This window comes from Zeugodacus cucurbitae, chromosome 4 (genome assembly GCF_028554725.1).
Source record: "Zeugodacus cucurbitae isolate PBARC_wt_2022May chromosome 4, idZeuCucr1.2, whole genome shotgun sequence".
Lineage (NCBI taxonomy): Eukaryota > Metazoa > Arthropoda > Insecta > Diptera > Tephritidae > Zeugodacus > Zeugodacus cucurbitae.
In genome coordinates, this window is record NC_071669.1 from 7,020,045 (window position 1) to 7,042,293 (window position 22,249).

The 22,249-nt window shown below is 30.1% G+C and overlaps 2 protein-coding genes across 2 annotated transcripts; one reads left to right on the plus strand and one right to left on the minus strand.

Moving 5' to 3' along the window:
- Positions 1-1,725: 1,725 nt before the first annotated feature.
- On the plus strand, positions 1,726-15,343 carry LOC105208676 (uncharacterized). Its single transcript, XM_054229004.1, has 6 exons — positions 1,726-1,847; positions 2,355-2,810; positions 6,195-6,279; positions 14,108-14,211; positions 14,781-14,873; positions 14,947-15,343. The coding sequence occupies exons 2-6, from the start codon at positions 2,759-2,761 to the stop codon at positions 15,123-15,125; spliced, it is 513 nt and encodes a 170-aa protein (XP_054084979.1). The 5' UTR covers positions 1,726-1,847; positions 2,355-2,758; the 3' UTR covers positions 15,126-15,343.
- A 3,923-nt stretch (positions 15,344-19,266) lies between these two features.
- Positions 19,267-21,876, minus strand: LOC105208686 (uncharacterized). Its single transcript, XM_011178678.3, has 3 exons — positions 20,871-21,876; positions 20,533-20,734; positions 19,267-19,720 (listed from the first exon to the last, which is right to left on the minus strand). The coding sequence occupies exons 1-3, from the start codon at positions 21,545-21,547 to the stop codon at positions 19,433-19,435; spliced, it is 1,167 nt and encodes a 388-aa protein (XP_011176980.2). The 5' UTR covers positions 21,548-21,876; the 3' UTR covers positions 19,267-19,432.
- Between the last annotated feature and the right edge of the window lie 373 nt (positions 21,877-22,249).

Sequence of the window (22,249 nt, forward strand, 5' to 3'; positions counted from 1 at the left end):
GATACATTTCGAGGTTTCCTACTTTTTAAAGAAAAAAAAAAAACAAAAAAAAATCAAATTTAATGGGAAATGTTTATTATCATTCAAAAACATGCTTTGGCTTTCATTTTTAAAGATTTTCTAATTGAAATGTTGGCCGCGGCAACGTCTCAGATGGTCCATCCATTTTCGTTGACTCATCCTAAATTTTTGACTGGTTATTGGCGAATGACACGCGTGTTGGAACAAAACATTCCAAGGCCTAAATCGAAGCGCGGTTGTCTGCATAGACTTTAGACTTTACATAGTCTAACGGTGTGATATCACACGATCCTGGTGGCCAATCGACCGGCACAAAACGTGAAATTATCTGTCAAATCTCAAAGTGTTCGCTCAATAAATCCATCGATTGATGCGATATGCGATATGTGGCGCCGTCTTGTTGAAACCAAATGTCGCCGAGATCATGAGCTTCAAATAGTCGCTTATCATGCCGCGATAATGGTTGCTATTGACAGTTACATTCTCTCCTGTAACATTTTTGAAGAAACCGATTATACCACCGGCCCACAAACCACAACAAACCGTTGTTTTTTTCAGGATGAAATGCCATCTCTTGAATTTCTTCAGTTTGCTCTTCGTCCCAAATGCTTGTTTACATACCTATAGATCCAAAAATGGTTGATCATAAGTCGAGCGAATCGCGACAAAACGTGAAATTATCAGCTCACCAAAGTGTTCTCTCAATATATCCATTGATTGATGCGATGTGTGGGAAGTGGCGCCTTCTTGTTGAGACCAAAAGTCGCCGAGGCATCAAATAGTCGCTTATCATGTCGCGATAATGGTCGTTATTGACAGTTACGTTCTCTTCTCTTTACAGAACCCAAAATTTTGTAATTAAGTTGAACAATCTGTAAATGTTATCCCGGCGTAAGCCTTTTCACGATGAAATGACAAACAATACTGAACAAAAATAACATGACAGCTTGACACGACTCACTCGTGATCTGTCAAAAAAGGCTATTGAAAAAAGTACCTCCACTTGGATCACCCTTTATAATACTAATGCACACAACACTGTTGCTATAAAAATTTTAAATTTTAGTAATTACTTTCTTCATTTAACTGCTGAAGAATTGTAGTGTTTCTCCACAAGATCTATACAGGAAATGTTAAATTTATTTAGCATATATCGTAACGTCTAGAAAACTGACTGATGAAAAGATATTGCCAATATTTTACGCTCTAAGGCTAGTTTCAGGGCAGTTTGCGGTAAAGTGATATATGTTTTTGGCCGAAATATTCTTTTCTTTTGGGAAGGACTCATAAAAAAATTATTTTTTTATTTTTTAATTTCAGATCAACGCTTCAAACTCAAAAATTGCCTTCAAATCAATCACTTCCTCTGCGAACGGTATATGTCTCAGCTACTCCCCACAGCACAGACAACAACCAACACGCGAAGATGGCGAATGACGAAACACATGTGATTTTGTTATCAGTGCCGCTATTTTCGTCGGCATTCTACTGATTACACAACAGCAAAACAGCTGTTTCGTTAGGTTAAGAATGAGAAAGTTAACGGTGAGTGGTGGGGAGCCGGCAGAGAATTTGACTTTTGCTTTTGATTGTATGAGTATTGAGTGTGTGTGGTGTGTGAGTGAGTGTGGGGAGAGCGCTGGACAGCATGTGGAACTGCATTAAACATTTTCCTACACATCTTCGAGACACTAGCACAATACTATTGGCGAACGCTGTGTGTATGCGTGTGTGTGTGTGTGTCGGCGTATAATGTGGGGTGTTTGGCCGGCTTGGCTGTCAGTTGATTTTCATATGTTGAGAAATTAACAACGGTATTGGTTAAGGTGATATATACTACTACTATACTAAATACTATATAATATATATAAATGCTCGTGAGATAAATTGAAGAATATTCGAATAACGCAAGACTTCTACGAGTGATAGTAGTAGTGAATTATACAATAAATAATAAAAAATAATAACTCCAATCAGCCGCAACACTTTCCTTTTATTTTATTTGCCACACCAATAGCGGCGACTACATAACATTAAACCGAGTTTTCGTTTAGCAAAAACAACAACAACAATTATGTGTAGTATTATGTAAAAGAAAGGGCTCAAAAAAGTGTTGAAAGTGTCGTAAAGTCAATGTGAAATTTTTGAAATCCATTGAAGTTCTGATGAAATCAAAGTAAATTTTTTTCTCCACTAACGAATGTCGTCAATATTACGAAAATAAAATAAATAACAAAAACACAAAAATATTCTATAAAATTAAGAAAAAAATATTATTGTTATAAATATAAAAGCAATAAATCAAACAATTTTTTATTTATTAAATAACAAAGGCGAGCAAGTGTTATTACTGCGCAGGCATTGCGAAGAGTATGGACAGTACAAAGTAATACAAAGTGGTCACGTTAAGGACAAGCGCGCTCGCTGGCCAGCCGCAGCAAGGGCAAAGAATTTACATAGTGCATATACAGACAGACATACATATATATTATATATGTCTAAGTATAATTGAAAGCATTAAATTGCGCGACGGTTACGAGTGCAATTTGATGAACGCGATATTCAAAGCATTGTGCATTTAAATTGTGCACTTTTTTCGCCCACAAACACGCGCCCTTACGTTGCACCGCAGCATCACAGCGCATCAACAACCCTATAGTCAAGCAATTTATAGTAAAAGTGCAAGTGAAAATTTGAAAATTTTCCAATACACGCTGTCCTTAAGCAACAACGCAAGATGTTGACCGTATCGAAAGGCCCTAGCAAGATTGTGGCCAAAACACGCAGAGGTTAGTAGAATGCTGATTAATTTAATATTTATTAAAATAAAAACTAAAAATTGTAATTCGCTCAACAGCTGAAAACCCCGCTACCACTTCCATATCCTTAAAAAAATATCAATAAAAAAGCATAATCATTAGCTATTTGCAAATGTTTAATGAAATGAATTGAAATCAAAAAGTTGTTATGTCACACACAAAAATCTCGAGGCATACAAATGCGTTAACCGCGCACACCCCACACGTTTCGCTGCCCCCCAATGGCCGTAGCACATGTTTTGGCGAGCAAATTTTTTGTGTAATGAGTGTATGAGTGCTTTGTTGTTGCTGCTGCTGCCGCTCATACTGTGGTAGAATTTTATATATTTTCTGCTCACAATGTTCTCGAAAATACGCTGGCACTCTTTAGCTCTTTCCGATTTGTGGTGTTAGTGTGGAGTATTTTGCTTGCCGGCGACCAGCTTCAGCTAGTGTGAGCGCATTGAGTGTGGTTAGTATAGGAGTACCCAACTGAAGCGGGCCCCCAAAAAGCATTTTTGCAATGTCAGCTGGCAAAAAAGCGATTAAAGTGACCAGTCATAATTTTTTTTTTGTAAGAAACTTTAGTACGTAAGAGAAGGTTTTGGAAAACCAATAAAAATCGCCGTGAGATCTCTCTTCTGGTAATTTAGTTAGTAGTGATACCATGACTACGTCATTACGTAAATGACTCGTGGACAGTATTTATATGTCATGGGTTTCACATGAATATTGATTTATTTCATTTTGAAACACTGTCCTCAAAAGACTGTAGATAATATAAAATATAGTTTTAATTAAATGAAAATACAGTAGAACTTCCATAACTCAAACTTCCTTAACTCGAAGTTATACATACCTCGAACTATTGAATTGACAACAGAAGTCAAATTTCATACAAATTTCCTTCCATAAATAGAACTTTTCGACCAGGGCATAATACAAAATTTAAAATTTTAATATCGAGAATTTTACACTTATGGATTGCATAAATCATATAACAAAGACATAGGATACAGAGTCTGTATTACAGACGCAAAGCGAACTGCAACGAACAAAATTACAGAATACAATGTTTTAATGTTTTAACGAAAAGTATATAACTCGAAGTTGTTTTGTGGATTATGGTGATTCGAATTAGGGAAATTGAAATGTTGTTGTTACGGTTATTAAACCAATCTACTAGTGTTCACAATAAATACAATTTGAGAGAGGAGTAAATTCTGGGTATAAGAATTGGTTTCTAAAGAAAATAGTTCTTCAATATTATGTTTTAGGTATTAAAATATGTATGTGATAAGAAAGATTTGTATTTAAGGGAGGGGTCTTGGTTTCTCCCCAAAAAAAAACACTTTTTTTGTGATTTTTTTTCTCAAATATCGATTAAGCAATTTTATTCAAACCTTCCATACATTATTGAGCATAGTTTTGACTATGTTCTGTAAATTTGCATGCAAAAATATTAAACCATTAGCCCGTGACAGAGCTTCCCCTAGGACGTATTGAAAGAAAAAAACAATTTGCAGTGTTCACCGAAACTCGGCCGGAAATTATCCAAAAATGAAAAGTGTGAACCGTTATTTTCGACTAAAATTTCCGCCATTTTTAGGGTGGGAAACACCCTTAAAATTAAAAAAAATTTACTAAACGTAGGGGGAGGTATTTTATACGAAGAAAATGTGTACCAAGTTTGAAATGAATAGGTCGAGTAACTTCGAGAATATTGCTTAGATCGGATTAAAATTTTGAGGATATATTCTTGAAATGTTAAACAATAAGATAAAACAAAAAAAATCGATTTTTCGAAAGTGAAAACCCAGACCCATCCCTTAAGCAATCATATTATTATATATAAGTTTTCCAAATGTGTTTCTATAAATCGCTGTATCAAAGGCTACTTAAAATAATAAACTATAAAGAATATTTGGGTTAAACGTGAAGTACAAGGCCAAGATTCTTCTTTTATATTCTTTTATAAGAATGTTAAGTAAAACAACATAACAAATGCCGAACAAACATTATCACAAGCTGTGAGAAAATTATAGTTTTCTAGATATCCGAAATCATTCTATAAAATTTCTGTGACCTTGGGACTACTAACATAAATTCAAATCGAGAAAAAATGTTCTTGTTGAAAAGAGACACTATTTTTGTTGAGAATGCTATGATGATTCAATGGAGATTGTTGTTGAGAAATATTGTTGAAGATTCGAGAAGTATGGTTACTCCAACTTGAGATCTAGGTTACTGTTGCATTGAAAGTATTATATAATAATAAGAAAATCATTAATTTAGAATTAAAAAAAAATTAATTTTCAGAACTTATAAAAAATTCAAAATAAAGGGTTTTTTTAGACATATGGCTTTCAGGAAGAAATAAAGAGCATATAATTTAATGTTATGGCGAAGAATTTAGCTTTATTATAAAGGTAAAGGTTTGCTATTATGTTTCCCTAAAAATAATTTCAGGGAATGAGGAATAAATTCCAGTCGAGAGGCCCAATCGAACACTTTTTGTAGCAATTGGGACCGTATGCCAGCAAATAAGCCTATTGTTCCCGAGTAAGTCTGTTCATTATGAATGGTAAACCAACTTGATTAGAAATCTCTCAAAAATACCAACTCCGCAAAAAGTATTGCCTCATTGACACCACACGTCTAAAAAAAGCAACCGTTAGATAATTTAGACTTTCAGTAGCACACATTTTACCACAATCTTTATTATTTACAAAATAATTCTTAAAAAATTAGATAATCAAATAGTCAGATACTTGTACTTTGAACTAAAACATTTGGTCACTCATAAATCTAGAAACACTCAACAGCATATGCAAATATTTCCGCACTACACCCACGAACATAACGGAGTGAAAGAGCGTAAGCAAATGAGAGAGTGTTGCGAGCACCTACTGGTGGGCTTGTACGAAATGTTTTTATTGTTGTATTCGTGTGTTTGTGCATTTTATGAATTTCGATTGTTTGCCGGTTTTTATATATTGTAGTTGAACAGCATAAACTACAAAAACAATAGCAACAATGGCGAAAGTGTCAACAAAACCAACAAACCAAACTAAATCGGTCAATTAATTTGATTGCTGTTTTGAAAATATTTGTTGTTGTTTTTCCTGTTTTTTTTTTTATTGCATACACAGCGTACTGGCGCTAAGCACAACAAGCGGCTAATCTGCAGGCATACATATACACGTGCATATTAACTAGAAACACACCCTCTGCTGGGTGCTAGTTAAACTTTAAGTGCTTAATAATAAAACTTGTTATTGACTTTATTTACTGTTTATGCAAATGTTGTTGTTTTTTTGTTTTTTTTGTCTGTTCTTTTTGTATATTAATGAACTTATTTTCTTTATCACACAGGTGTTCCGCAAAATTATGAGAAATTATTCGAAATCAAAGAGAGCGGTCGCAGAACCTCTGATCTTAATAGTCCGGAGAAGAAAAGGTGAGCAAAAAAACAAAAAATAAATAAATAATAACAAATTCAAAAACAAAAAAAATATATATATCTTATAGCTGCATAGCTTATCTTATATAACACGTGCTGAGTTATTTAAATATTCAAATATATGAAGACTTGTGTATTTCGAAAACAGTTGTGAAATTCAAGTGTCCATTTGGCATTGATTTGAATTTGAAATAAACTTGTTTGCTGCTACCGCTGCTGTGTAGCTGTGTCTTGTTTTGCTACAATTTATCTGCGTCCACAGATCTGCGGGCATTTTGTACTTTGTATGCACACATTGAGAAAAAATATATTCGAAATAATTTTTCAAAATTTTTTTTTAGCACAAATGTTTATACACATACATACATACATCTTATAAATGCACCTCTCAAAAAATGAACTCAATGTTGTTGTTGTAAAATTTCCAATCTTTATAGCTACGATTTGATTTAAATTTTTTTATTGGTTTTGCGCTTATCAGTCTTCTGTATTTTTTGATGTTTAGTCTGCTACTCATTTTCGCCTTGTCATGACCCTTTCGGTTTATTGTGTTAGAAAGTTTGCTCAAGTGCCGTTCGAAGTCCAAATTATTAAAAATTTAATTATTTTTGACGCATTTTAATACATTTTGAAAAAAAAATATTGGTAATCATATAATAAAATATAAATTTATAAACAAAAAAAAATATTATAAATTATAATCACCACAGTCTGAGATCTTTGGAACGAGTATGCGTTCGGCGTAGCCGAAATGTAGTTGAGTGAGCAATGTTAGTTAATGATGTAATAATGTCAGTTAATGAGTGCCGAATATATAATATTATATCATATTTAATATTATACCAGTTGTGTTCGATTCGTCTTTTATAAACTCACTAGCTGTGAGCTCTGTTTCTTCTTGAAAATTTAAAAATGAAAGCAATAACAAAATTATCCAGCTGAATATAATATAAAAATTGTATTGATTTCTTTTGTAAGTGTTGATTTATACCAGTTTCTCAAATTTATACCAGTTTACTAAATTTATACCAGTTTTTTACTTGGCGAAATGTAATAAAAATTTATGTATATCTTTTATAATTGTGTGTTTATACTAGTTTTATAAGTTTATACCAGTTTCTTAAATTTATACCAGTTGGTTTTTTTGAGGAAATATAAAAATGAAACATGCATTTAGATACATTTTTTACGTTTATACCAGTTACTGAAGTTTATACCAGTTTCTTAAATTTATACCAGTTGGTTTTTTTGAAGAAATATAAAAACGAAACATGCATTTAGATACATTTTTTACGTTTATACCAGTTACTGAAGTTTATACCAGCTTATTAAATTTATACCAGTAGGTTTTTTTGAAGAGATGTAAAAACGAAACATGCATTTAGATACATTTTTTACGTTTATACCAGTTACTGAAGTTTATACCAGTTTATTAAATTTATACCAGTTGGTGTTTTTGAAGAAATATAAAAACGAAACATGCATTTAGATACATTTTTTACGTTTATACCAGTTTATTAAATTTATACCAGTTGATCGATTCATTACTGTCGAAAATTTAACAAATTGAACTTAATTTTTTTGACTTTTAGACAGCAATATTCATCTCAAGTTATTTTATATGAAGATTTTTACTGCTTGGCCTATTTTTAGGCGAATTGACCTTTGTCAATATTTTTTATACTCCAAACAAACAAAGTATGTATTCTTAAGCGATTTAAGAAATAATTCTTATATTTATATATATTTGTGTCACTTCAATATATTTGTGTCACTTCAATATTTCTTCGAAATCATGCGATAAATATGGTTTTATCGTTTGAAAATATTAAACGATTGTACATATTTTTTGCAATTATAAAATGCTGATAAAGATAGCTTTATAATTTTAATTATTTTTCTAACATTTATTTTTAAATGCCGAAGCGTCTCGCAAGGTTCTTATAAAGACATTCAAAGTCGCATATATAGCGTGGTCTGCTCATATACATACACATTTATATAAATATATGTATGTATGATATTTATATAAATATGTATAGTCATTACCGGATTTATAGCCAGTCATAAATTCATATTAATCTAATTTCCTTTAATGACGGCATAACGGTGCTTTATAAAATAGTATTTACATTTAATTTATGAACTAATTGCAAGAATTGTGCACTAATTTATGATATCACTTATCAGCAATGCAAAGAGTGCAAATTAGATGAGCCAACAGGCAAACTTTGGAGAAATTTCAATAGAATTTACACTAAAGAGAAATAAGTATTTATACAAGCACTTAACACGGCAACTAAATATGTGTATATAAATAGTATACTAAAAAGATTAGAAAGATAATTTAAAAAAAATTACACTAACAACAGCAACAGTATGTATTTATATAGCCGAAGTTAGCAGCAGGAAGCCAAAAACTGCTAATTGTTAACTCAACTATGCATTTGTAAGCAAATATGTAACTACATATATACATATATACAGATGTCTAAAAAAGTAGAGCAATGACTGAAACACACTGCTGCTGGCATTGCTCCTTTACGTAAACGCAACACGTGGACATGACGACCAATGCGAAAGTCAATATTTATTCATTCACTTTGAATAATGCTCACATGCTTGCCTGTGCGTTGATTAAATACATAAATACATATGTACATCATTGTTATGTACATTTTTTAAGACTAGATCTCTAAGTGTCTACAAGTATGCATACATTTGTAGTTTGGTGTATGCGTACCGTTGAGTTCTATTTAAGTGTTTGCTTCGCTCACAGCCAACGTGTTCTTCAGAGTTGGGGGGCCTGTCTTGCGTGTACTGCATGGTAAAGTTCTTTATGAGTGATAACGTTGATTTTCGAGGGCGATAAAGCATGGCTAAATACATTTCTACATGAATTTATAGGTTTGCATGTTTTCAAAAACAATCCCAGTAGGAAATTGGAAGGAATTTTTGTAAGAAGCTAAATTTTTACAAAATTTTACTTGAGATACATTTCAAATAGAAAAAGTCAGAATTAGAAAAACTTAAAACTATGAATTTTTAAGAATTGAAAAAATATATTTTTCAAATTTTTTTAAATATTTTTAACGAATTTTGGTTATGAAAATTGATGATAAATTACAGTCAATTAAAAATTATAAATATTTGAAGTTTATAGCGTTTTTAGACGGGAGCTAATTGTTCAATTAACCGGCCTCTGCTCGATTAAATCGCTTATTTAGATCGATTTAACGTACAAAATAGAATCTACATTTATTTTTAATTGAATTTTAGTTTTAATTTGCTAACCTGAAAATCAAATGCAACTCGGCGACAAAGACGTACGATATACGTTATTTGTCTGCGGTTGGCTGAATTTTTTGATACAAAAAAGCTATGGTAGATGTCGCTGCTAGTCAATTAATGTGGCTGTCTAAAAACGCTATTAACGTTATTTAAAGTTTACCTTAGGTGGCGCAGTGGTGCATAGATTTAGATTTTTCATCGAATTATTTTATTATTATACTTTTTGAATGTGTGCAAACTATTTTTCATGAAATAGAAAAAATCTTTATGAAAATAATTTTAATAAAAAGTTTGTGAAGAACGTAATTAAAACAAATATAAAAAAAAAATTAGAAGTATCAAATTAAAAAATAAAAAGTTTTTTTATATAAAAATCAGAAATTATTCTACAATTTGATATTGATTATGGAAATTGATGATAAATACAAAAATTATCAAATTAAAAAAAATTAATATAAAAAGGAATTTTTCTAAACAAATTTCTTAAAGTCTTCAAATATGAAGATAATTAAAGTAATTAATTTATGATTTTGTAGCATTGTTCGCAATAAGTTTATTTTCCTACAGGGTATCTTTAGTTATATTTTCTGCTAAGCAAGTTACGTAAGTTGTATTTGTATAAGCAAGTGTTTGTGTTTATTTTAAGTGATAATTCATTTTGATTTAAATTATTTAAACAAAAAACAAATGATGTGAACAGAAATATAAAATAAAAGATAAATGATAATTGCAGCAGTAACAAATGAGCTACAGTAAGACCCAGTTAATTACGGCAAAAATAGTTTTTGATGAAAATTTTCAAAATACTTAAATATCCATTAAAAGATATTGTACAAAAAAAGTAAAAAATATTTTTTTCGAAAAAAATAATAAAAAAAATTCGAAAAAAAATAAAAAATCTTACAAATAAAATAATCCTCATGCAATTATTTATTTTTTTATTTTTATTTTTAAAGAATTTTTTTTTAAGAAAATATTTGTACTAGCCTCATATCCATAAAATTTTCCTTCTATCAACTGCTAGGGGAACTAAATTTATTTAAGTATATCTGTATGTACATACTATGCAATTATGTGCTTCTACTTACATATATGTATATCTGTTGCCATTCTCATTACCATTGCATACATATTCCCCTGTGCACGCCATTCAACGGCTTCTAATTTCTTGACAGAGGTCAATTTTGGGGCTATCGTGATTGCCTTTTTGTTTGCTCGCAGAGCTCATTATTTTATTTGTACAAATAAACTGTTATCTATATACGAATTTCACGGTTTTCCGCTGTCTAGCCAATCACTCAGTGGAGATTGACATTTCATTTTTTATGAAATAATTGTGTATGTATTTACTCATTTAAGTGAGACAAATTTACTTTCGTACAAGCTCAGCGCTGTTTATACATTGTAGGCACAATATTGCATAATAATAATTTTAATAGATTATATGCGCTTACAAACATATCAACACATGCAAGTAGTTAAGTACCCGCTTTAAGTGGTGATAAGAGTCGCAAAAGCTTTGCTAAAACACCTTCAATAATTCACGCACTTAAAGGTATAGATATCGGTATATATTTGCCGGCTTTTTTGGATAAGAGACTTGGATGGGATATTTTCTAAAATCTAATTAAAGAAGATTTTTATTTAAAAAAATTCGCGCTTTACTTTCATTTTCTCTTACCTTCAATAAAAAAAAAGCTTAAATATTAAAATTCAGCTAGCAGTTCTTTGTTAAATCACAAAGAAGTTACTTAGCTGCTAAGGTTAGGTAACCCACAAAATTTTACCCAAACCAAAGTTCCAAAAAAATGCATGTCATGCTTTAAATTTGAAATTATTTTAAATATAACACACATTTTATTTGTTTTTGTTTTCTATATTATTTACCACGTGTTTACTAGAATTTTTTGTGTCTACTTATAGTATTTTGTCAGTTCTGTAGGCGGGTCTGAATGCCGTTAATCCTCCAACGAAATAAATCACTGAATTTTTCCCAAGCAAATTTAATATACGTAAACAGATGAATATCTGTGTAAATATATATATGTGTATATAATATATAAATCTCTGCATACGTGTTGCCTTAGACCCCTTTGGTTAGATGCCATAATGTTCTAGAGATAACAAAGCCAAAAATTAACGAAAATTTTGAAAGTGAAAGCGGTGCACACGTATTTACATGTAGCCAAGTATATTGTGACATTTGAGGTATATAAAGAAACAGACGTGTGTGTAAATATTTTGAAAGACATTTGCGTGAAATTATTTAGCAGTGTACTCAGGAATACTTAAGAGTATCGAATGATTTTTATAAGCAAAAGCTAAATGTTGAATATATATAAGTTTTACAAGTGGCAACCCTACACAGAAATCAAAAATTTAGTCGAGAAAAATTCGAAAACAAATTTATTGCCTGATTTTCGAAATTACCGTAATATTGCTTTTGAAAATTCGAAAATAATGTTTAAAACATAACTTTGATTTTGAAAATTCGAAAATAATGTTTAAAACATAATATTGATTTTCGAAATTTCCATAATATTAATTTCGAAAATTCAAATGTGAATTAATTTTTGTTGTACTTTGGTCCAAAAGCTCTTTTTTAAACAGTGATACAACAAAGTTCGATCAAAATACGAAATTATTCCGAAAATTTATCATTAATTACAATATTTTGGTATTTGAAAATTTTTTCGAAGTTTATTCTGCACAAAAATTAGATTTTTTAGATAAAAAAAAATTCGAAAACATATTTATTGTGTTGTTGAATAATGTTTTTTATTTGAAAATAATGTTTTTGTTTTTCGAAATTGACATAATATTAATTTCGAAAATTCGGAAACAATTTCGAAAACTGATTTTTTGTTTTAATTTTGTTGTAGTTTGGCCCAAAAGCCCTTTTTTAAGCTGTGACACAAAATTAAAGTTTATTATTCTATATTTAATGGAAGCAAAAATAGAAAGATTGAACAAAATGCGGTCAAAATATGAAATTATTCTGAAAATTTATCCTTAATTAAAATTTTTTGGTATATGAAATTTTTTTCGAAGTTTATCCTACTCAAAAATTAAATTTTTTGGTTGAAAAAAAAAATTCGAAAATATATTTGTTGTGTTTTTATGCATATGAATAATGCTTTTTTGAAAATAATGTTATTGTTTTTCGAAATTGCCATAATATTAAATTGAAAATAATTTCGAAAATTAAAATTTTATTTTTCTTTGTTAAAATGTGAAACAAAATTTAAGTTTATTTCTCCATATTTAATGAAATCCAAAGTAAAAAGATTGATGAAAAATACACTCAAAATATGAAATTATTCTGAAAATGTATGATAAATTACATTGAAAAATTTTTCAGTTAAAAAAACTGGAAACTATAAGGTTTTTAAGATTATAAAACAATTTTCCAAAAACTTTCGAAAATATTTTGCAACGAATTTTGTTTATCAAAATTTATGATAAATTACCGGTTTTTGGTTCTTAAAATTATATCCGAAGTTCATAGTTACTTAAAGCTTAGCATAGATGGCGCTGTGATACTTATTTTAATATTTTTTTATCAAAAAGAGTATTTTATATTATTTTTAAGACTCAATAAATTATTTCATAGTCTATTTTATTGTAAAAGTTATGCAAAAATATATTACGAAGCTCATTACATTATTTTTGCTGAAAATAATTTAAAATGAATTTAATAAATTATTGAGAGAAGTGTCTTTAACTGTAATATTTTAAAATTTCCCGCGAACCCACGCTAACACGAATGACAGTCATGAATTCCAACGATTGCATATAAAATGTTAATTTTATTACTGCAACAGACGTGTTATTAGGTCTATAAATGATTATTTACATAAATGAATAAGTAATGTAAATATGTAATAGACTTATTTATTTATTAAACGGCATATGATGAAAAAAAGGCGAAATAAATATTGAGCTGTTGCCAGCTAATAAATCTGAACAATTACAGCAATGATTATATGTATATTTGAAAAGTAGAAAAAAAATGAATCGACTTTGTTCTTTTATGTTTTTTTATGATCATATGGGAGAAATTGAAAAGAATAACAACAATAAAGCAAAAAAAAGTAATTTTAATAAAAATGCATAAATTAATTATCATGAATTGTTATTTAGCACATAAGCATGACATGGCAGAAATCAAGTTTATGAACAACTTTAAAAAATAATATAAAATTAATTAACAAATACTCAGGTTTTATAACTCGTTGTTTACAGCTGGCAACGAGTTTGATTAGCAACCGTTAGTTGACCTCTATAACATTCGAATGAAATTAGTTGGGAAAATTAAAACAAATAATAGAAAATTAGCAAATATTATGTATGTTTACCAAAAAGAGCATAAATCAATAATTATTTTTACAAAAAAAAAAAAATTAATTTTATTTTATTAATTTTAATTTATTTTTTATTTTTAAATTTTATATTTTTTTATTGATTATGATTATTATTATTTTTTGTTTCAAGTAAGAGTAAATTTTAATTAAATTTCATTTATTTTTTTCAGTGCACCACGTCCTGTCTTCAAAAAATCAGCATCCAATGGCCGACACATAGAAGAGGTCTCATTAACACCACAGCATGAGGAGATTGTACAATACATCAATGACTGTAAGTGTCAAAAAAGGATACTTAAGTGTGATTAAAATAGTATTTCATTAATTTTGAGTGGCACTAAGCGGTGGACATGTGTTGTCAAGTGGTTGGTGCGAGAAATAGAACACTTAAGAAAGTATTATTTTACAAATTATTTTTAGTTCAACAAAGGAAGGTATTGAAAAAAGTTCTGAAGTGAAGATTAAAAATCAGATTTTTGATTGTATTTTTGGCGTTGAGTTGACAATTTTTTTTTTAAAATACTGTTCGAAAACCTAAAGCAATTTAGATGATTTATATCGGATTTTTTATATATAAGGCTTAAATAATTGTAAATAGAAAGTTCCAAATTGAGATTGGCTTCAACAAAGAAAATTAAAGAACAAACTCTAAGCTGTTTAGGGCCAGCAAAGATTTACTATATTTCAGTCTCATTAGTAGAGTTTTACTACGAAACGAATTTACTATAATACTGATATCAATTCCCTCACTCTTGAGTCTATACTTTAGTCTCATTAAAAGAGTTTTACCACCAGACTAATTTACTATAATACCACTTTTAATTTCCACTCTCCTCTCCACAGCATGGAACGTCATTGTGGCGCATAATCCTTACGATTCCGCGTTCGAGAGCAACGGACATGTGGAACAACCTGCGGACTCCAACAATAACTCTGGTAAGTAAATAAAATTTATTCCCCGAAAAACAGAATCACTTAATCTCTCTACACTTCTCGTAAACTTTTCCAGCTGGTTCGTCGATCGCATCCACCTCAACATCATCGGCCGCCTCATCGGTGTGCACCTCACCGCAACCGACCGCATCGATTTATTGCATCGAACCGCCGAGTCCAGTGTTGAGCGATTTCAAGCCATTCGACTTGGTGACTTGGTGGTATGATCGTCTCTGTGATGTCAAGAGCACGTGAAGTGTGACGAACTAAAGATCGAGCGAGAGCATGAGTGAGTGTGTGAATGCGCGCGTGTGTATCTGTGTGTCTGTGTGTGTGGGTGAGAATTGTGACGTAAATGTACACAACAACGAAGTGCTATTGCGTATATAACGAAAACAAACATAGAAACATAATTACAATTAATTTACAACCAAAAAGTGGCAGCCAGTGAAAATTCGTGCAAAAAAGAAAAACACATAAATTACAGAAAAAAAAAATAAGCAAATCATAAACAATGTGAGAAGTGTCATCAACTGCGTCAGACAGTCAATGTCGCGCGTAGTGCAGTGTAATTAACATACAATGAAACATATGTACAGGCCATACATACATACATACATACTTAGTACATTTATGTGTAAAATAATTAAATTCTAATTAAGTTTTATGTTTATATGTATTTACTGCAATTATGTTTGCTAACTTTTTTTAACTAGTTGTTACAGTACTAAAGTAATAAATATTGCATAATAAATATATTTAAAAATTTTTATAATTATTTAGTAACTCAAACAATTAAAAAAAACTATGTTTTATGTAACGCTTCCTATAAATATAATATGTATAAACTAGTTAACGAAAATATCAAGCCAATTCAAAACAAATTTCAATAGACACTTTTTTATTAGCAAGCACTGTAGATACTGCAGTGAATAAGCAAAAATAATATTTAATGCAAATTAACAACAGAATTGCTGTGAGAACGCAAAAGGCATGAGATAAATTTGAAATCTTACTGGCACATAAAATAATAAATAAATAAAAGATACAGCTAAATTAAACTTGATAGACAGTGAAAAAAGTTATGCAAGATTAATAATGTGAAGGCGATGATATTTCAAAAATATATGCGAAGCGAAAAATGCACTGTTTAAAGACAAATTACTAAGAAAAAATCCACAAAAATCTATACTTGACTTATTTTTACTCAAAATTGAAAATATAACAATAGTTAGAAAACTCACCACAAAACGAAATTCACCAAAAATATTCACCACACATTTTTTAGAACAAAAAAATTAAAATTTTCTACATTCTATTGAAACCTTAACCATAACTCAAATTTTGACTGTTAAAATAAATAATACACTGCAGCAAAAAAGTATAGCACTAAACTGAAATTCATGTTAAAACTATTTGAGAGCCATTAAATGTGGAAACACTTTGAGTTGCAGTGTATAGAATGTTATTATAGATTGACTGGCACTGTTTTAGCATTCTTCAGGACACTTATAATAATCAATACTAATTACTATAATATTTTATAGCAAAGTCACAGTTAATGTTAGCTGTTGCGAAGGCGCTTTGAAGGCCAGTGTATTGAATTGGAAATGTTAAATTTGCTGTTATGAAGTCAACGGATTGTTTTTAATGAAGGATTAAGTCCATAATTGTATATGTATACATTCACTGTTGCATGTTAATATGTATTTTACAAAAAAAAAAAAAAATATTTAAAAATTGTTTGCCATTGTTTTAAGAGCACGGAACCTATAACTATCAACTGAACCAAAAAAAAAACACTTAAATTTTTATTAAGTTAAAAAAAATCGTCGAAAGGATGAATATTTATTTTTTGATGAAAATAATGTAAAAAATAATATTTTTTACACAATCTGTACTACGAAAAGCTATTAAATTAAATATTTTAAAATAGTTTATTTTTAAGTACTTTTTTTAATCATTTACGAAGAGAAACACAAAGAAATTTCGCACAAGTGAGTAAAATAACTAGTCTACCTACTCAAAATTATTCACAAAATATCGAAATTCAGCTTTACAACGAATGCAATGTACATCATTTTCACAATTCAATAAAATACAAGTCGTTCATCCAATCGACGTATAATTGATTTTTTATAACTATACAGATTATTACATTACAGAAGTTTATAAATTCATTATCAAAACTAAAAAAGGAGCTAAAAAATTGTTCATCCAATCGACGCATAATTAATTTTCACTTTATATATGCAGAAAATTATATATATTTTTTTTTTAAACTTAAACAAAAAACGAATCTAAAAAGTTGTTCATCCAATCGACGTATAAGTTTTTATAGCTCTACATCTTATTACATTACAGAAGTATATAAATTCATTATCAAAACTAAAAAAGGAGCTAAAAAAGTTTTTCATCCAATCGACGTATATTATTGTACTTCACTGTTTCACTGTTCTATGCAATAACAAACAAAATATTACTATTACAAACTTTTATATGACTTAATATTAAAAAAAAAAACTAAGATACATCGAAACGATGAACACTTCTTTATACATATATGTATGTAATTGTTATGTAGAGTCAAGAGCACATAAGAGAACATTATCCAAAGAATTGACTAACAAAATTGACTTGCCTTGTAAATTCCTAATTTACTTGTGGAATTTTCAAGCTTCGCTTGTTTGAACAGACAATAAATAATATTAGTAGGCCATAATGAAAAGTATGAAAAAAAGTTGAAGAACACAAATATTATTTAATAATAAAAATTAAAATTTTAAGAAAATATGTGAATATAAAATGAAAATTAAATAACGAATGCATTTTTATAAAAGGAAGAGCTTATGGCTTATAAGGAAGAATGCCAAGCGTGTTAAAGCTATACAACCATTGGAAGAAACCATTTAATGATTAAAAAAGAGCAATAAATGCTATTTTTATTTGAACTGATATGATAATTATGAATAAGTCACAAAGAAATATCATATAAAAGTTTAAAAAATATTGTTGCAAGTTTAAATGATGAAAATACATCTAATGGACGTATGCAAGCTTATTTATTGCACGTTTAAGCAAACTATGTAATTTAAATTCCGCATTAATAATGATAACTGTGCACTTATTGGAGTTTTTGAAAATTTGTCAATAAAGTACAATTCGAAAAAGTGAAATTTTTTTGAAAAAGTAAAGTAATGAATTTATAAATGACTGCAATATTTCGTGGGTTTTATTATATACGGAGCAGAAATTATATATAAATGTATATATTTACAATAAATTAGTTGATAATCTGAAAAAAAATTGCAAATTAAATATTAAACTTAGAGTACTAGACTATGATAAAATTACATATATGAAAAAAAAATTAAAATAGAGAAAGAAGTAAATATGCAAGATTAACTGTTAAAAATTATAAAAGATAAATTATGGTAAAGTTTCAAAACGCATGGCAGCTATTAAAAATGTGTAAATTATGAATTATTATTGATTTACTGCATATTTACGTCATTCATCCAAATGATGTACATTTCATCGAAGCGACGAACAGCACATTTTACGCCGCCATCAAGCAAATTAAGTTTAATTGCCACATTTTCAACTCAAAATATAATTTTTAAGCCTAACTAAAAATTCATCGAAGCGATGAATGTGTTTAATATACGTAATCTATACAAATAAAGTGAAAAAGTGAAGCTATGAAATTAAAAGTGACAAGCATGCATGAATCTGCAATAAATTTGTTAGAAAAGCTGGTTGAAAGCACAAAATTTAAAATATGTATGTATGTATGAAGATGTTTATTTATAAAAATTTTACAAAATTTCACACATTTAAATGAAAAAAATATTAGTGCAAATTAATGCAAACATGCTTCCATTAAATACGTTTTGGCTTAAAAAGAATACCTACTTATATGTCTTAAAAATAAAGCTAGCAATTAAATAAGCCATAAGTATATTTAAAATAAGCTATTAAACATTGAACAAGTAAAAAGTGGAACAAATTTTACCATATGTTGCAAGATCAAATGTCATGTTGCATAAAAAACTAATGCACTAACTATTATAGCAATAAAAACCATACATTTGTTGAGTGGTCTCAATATTATTTACATGACTGTATCATATGACAAAAATGTACGTAAAGCTAAAGTAAATTAAAAATTGCAACAAATAAAATATTTTAAGCAAAAATACAAATAAATTGTAAACGAAAGCAGCTGCAAGAAAAAAATAACAGAAAATGTAACTGATGCAAGGACTAGCAACCGGTGCTTAATAAAAGTGCACAAAGTCTAAAGTAAAATATAAAAAAAAAGTTGAGAAAAAATGAGAAAATGTTGTATATTTTTTTAATGAAAATTATTTTCATGTAAGTATATATTAAATATATTTTTTTTTTGTCTTCATGCGAACAACATTGATGCAAAACTGCTTTTATTACAGTTAGTAAGTATAAATTTGTATAAAATATATTTTTTCTCCGCAAATTTTTTTTTAAACAAATCCATTATTCACACACACTCAGTTCGTAGATATAACTGTTAATCGTGCAATTCATTGCTGACTTTCGTTATTTTCACGTAAAATGCTATTATTTTGCTGTACCCACTGGCAGAGGCGCAAGGACTTCACAAACAACTCTAAATTTTGCTTAAATGCTCTTATACAGTCCGTTTCGTTAGTTTCAGTCTGGTTATCATTATTGTCACTGTGCTCAAACAAGTTGTTCACATTTTGATGTGCATATAATGTAATCGTCTCTTCATCCAAACAATCGATTAATTGTTGTGCATTTAGAATACATTCGCCGGCATTGTTGAGAGCATCGCGTAGACGTTGGATCTGGTTGGGGGTTTTGAAATGGAGAATTACTAAAACTCATGTAAGAAGATGTAGGTGTATCTTTAAAAAAATTTTGAGTAAAAAATTTGAAAATTTTGACACCAAACTTATGATTTTTCCTAGTACATCCATTCAATGTATACGTTGAAAGCGCAGAATTTTGCTTCAGCTTTCAAATAGATGTATTTACTTTAAATTTTGAAAATTTTTATTCGAAATTTATGTTTTCACTTCGTACATCCAATGGATGTATAGAGTGAAAGTGCAGAAAACTGCTTGAGTTTACAATTGGTTGCATTTATTTCAATTACGAAAACTTTGCGTTCAAAATTGCTGCTTTTTAATAGTACATCCATTAGATGTAAAGTTGTTTGAAGTGCAGAAATTGCAAATAAATATATTAATTTTTAAACGGCTACAATACAATTGCCTTAAAACGAAATATTTATTCCAAAATGGAGTTCATCGATTCGACGAAAAATCAACAGTAATCGAATTATGATTGAAAACAGTTAAGAACACCTACAAACGGCAATATGTATACCCGAAAACATTAAAATCTTATGTTTTAAAAGGATATATTTTTCTAAATATTCATACTTCGATTAGATGAATAATTTATCTGGTTTAGTTTCTTAAAAATGCAACCTAATAAAGATGAAAAAGACATATTCATAGAACATATGAATGAAATAACCCTCAACGAGATACAAAAACTGAATTGGTAGTGGAACTCTTACGGCCTAGTTCAAGAAGTTTTGCCTAAAGGACTCTGAAGTAAGATCTATCTATGAACTCGTTGAAAGTCTCACCTCTAAATTCTTTCGGGCCTGTAATTGCAGATACTTGAAGCAGATCTCTTCGAAACGTTTCTGTGATATGCGATACTCATCTAAAATATTGTCGCAACGTGCTTTTGCTGTTTCTGTTTCACAACGACTTAATGTGAGCAGCTTTTCCTTTTTTATAAGTTGTCGCCGGCATTTTTTGTATGAAATGGAGAGTTCGTCATATCTGAAAGAATTGCAATTTAAGCTTAAGTCTATATGATTTCAGCTATGAGCGAGTTTCTACAATAGACATCAATTTAAGATCGCTTCTAGAGTCATGACTGAAGTCTAAAAACGAAGATCGTATCTTAAGTATTCACCTCTGTTGCATTAGCAACGGACTGATCGACTCGTATGCCTCCGATGAGCAAGACCAACGCTCCGTGGCACAACAACGAGAAACCGCATTTTCCGGCTCGTCATCCTCAGTCGCAGAGGCGGCATCCACACCACGTATTAGCTCCATCAGTCGCACATTACGCTCTTTCTCATTATCCAATGACTGACACATATTCTTCAGCTTCTCCGTTTGACGTTCGTATGCTACACGCAAATTGAAATCGTTTTGCCGATCCTCAAGTATGGTATTCTCCAATTCACCAACGGTTTGAATAATCTGCTGAACGAGATTGTAGGTTTGCGGATTCGGTGCGGTCTTATTCGTATAACTCGATTGTTTGCTGCTGGACGGATGATGGGTAATGAGTTGCAGAGATGGTCGACGCACTTGAGTAACTGGAGGTGGCGGAAAAATCGTATGACTGCTGCAACTACTTTGGAATTGCTGTAATGGTAATGGTAGGGGAGGATTGCGTAGCGATTTGGTGGGGAGTTCTGTACGCCTAGGTGTCGGCTGCTGTGCCGCACGACTGCTTTCGGTTGGCTGGGATGTTGTTGGCTCTTCGTCTGCTGTTGATTCTTCTTGTTGTTGCACTTTATCGGTTGCTTCTTCCCAAGGTAAATTGAATTGTCGATGGAGTGCGGATTCAAAGGACATTATATACTGTTCGCACGTAGTGTATCTGGTTGACTTATTTTTAATTAATGAGAGCGTCTGTGTCTTGTCTTCTTATTTAATATATATTTCTGTTTTTTTTTTGTAGTAAAAATTAAGTTTATATTTAATTGTCTTCCTCGCTGTATTATAGTTCCTATATTTTTGGCCGAAATGCTTTTGTAAATCGTCTACTTGCACACGCGTTATTCGCCGAGCGGTTGGAAAACCAGTAACTGAACGAATGACTGAATCATTCAGTTAAATTTTTGATTTGTTAAAAATACTGGAATTTCATATTTTTTATGACATTTTAGAATACAGAAATCATTATGAAAGAAAAATATGCAGGGAGAAGAATTATTTCAAATATCTTCGAGACTCGATTTGGTTAGAACATTGAGTGGTGTTTTAAAGGGGAGAGAAAGTATTCCGAGAGGCGACAAATACTATATCAGGATACAGATAAGGAGAGTATTGGTATTTTTTATTGTATTAGAAGACATGAGACGACTCTTGGGGTTTTCGAGGGAAAGGTTTTGAGCAAGATTTATGGTCCTCTAAACATAGGCAACTGCGAATACCGCGGACGATGAAATGATGAGCTGTACAATTTATACGACGACATTGACATAGTCCTGCGAATAAAAAGACAGCGGCTACGGTGGCTAGGTCATGTTGTACGAATGGATGAAAACACTCCAG

Bases quoted from the DNA above. Each gene is read 5' to 3' on its own strand.
- LOC105208676 (XM_054229004.1), top strand. From the start codon at position 2,759: ATGTTGACCGTATCGAAAGGCCCTAGCAAGATTGTGGCCAAAACACGC. The intron at 14,212-14,780 runs GTAAGTGTCAAA...TCCTCTCCACAG, and splicing joins TGTACAATACATCAATGACT to CATGGAACGTCATTGTGGCG. The intron at 14,874-14,946 runs GTAAGTAAATAA...AAACTTTTCCAG, and splicing joins GGACTCCAACAATAACTCTG to CTGGTTCGTCGATCGCATCC.
- LOC105208686 (XM_011178678.3), bottom strand. From the start codon at position 21,547: ATGTCCTTTGAATCCGCACTCCATCGACAATTCAATTTACCTTGGGAA. The intron at 20,735-20,870 runs GTGAATACTTAA...CAATTCTTTCAG, and splicing joins CCGTTGCTAATGCAACAGAG to ATATGACGAACTCTCCATTT. The intron at 19,721-20,532 runs GTGAGACTTTCA...ACCCCCAACCAG, and splicing joins AGGCCCGAAAGAATTTAGAG to ATCCAACGTCTACGCGATGC.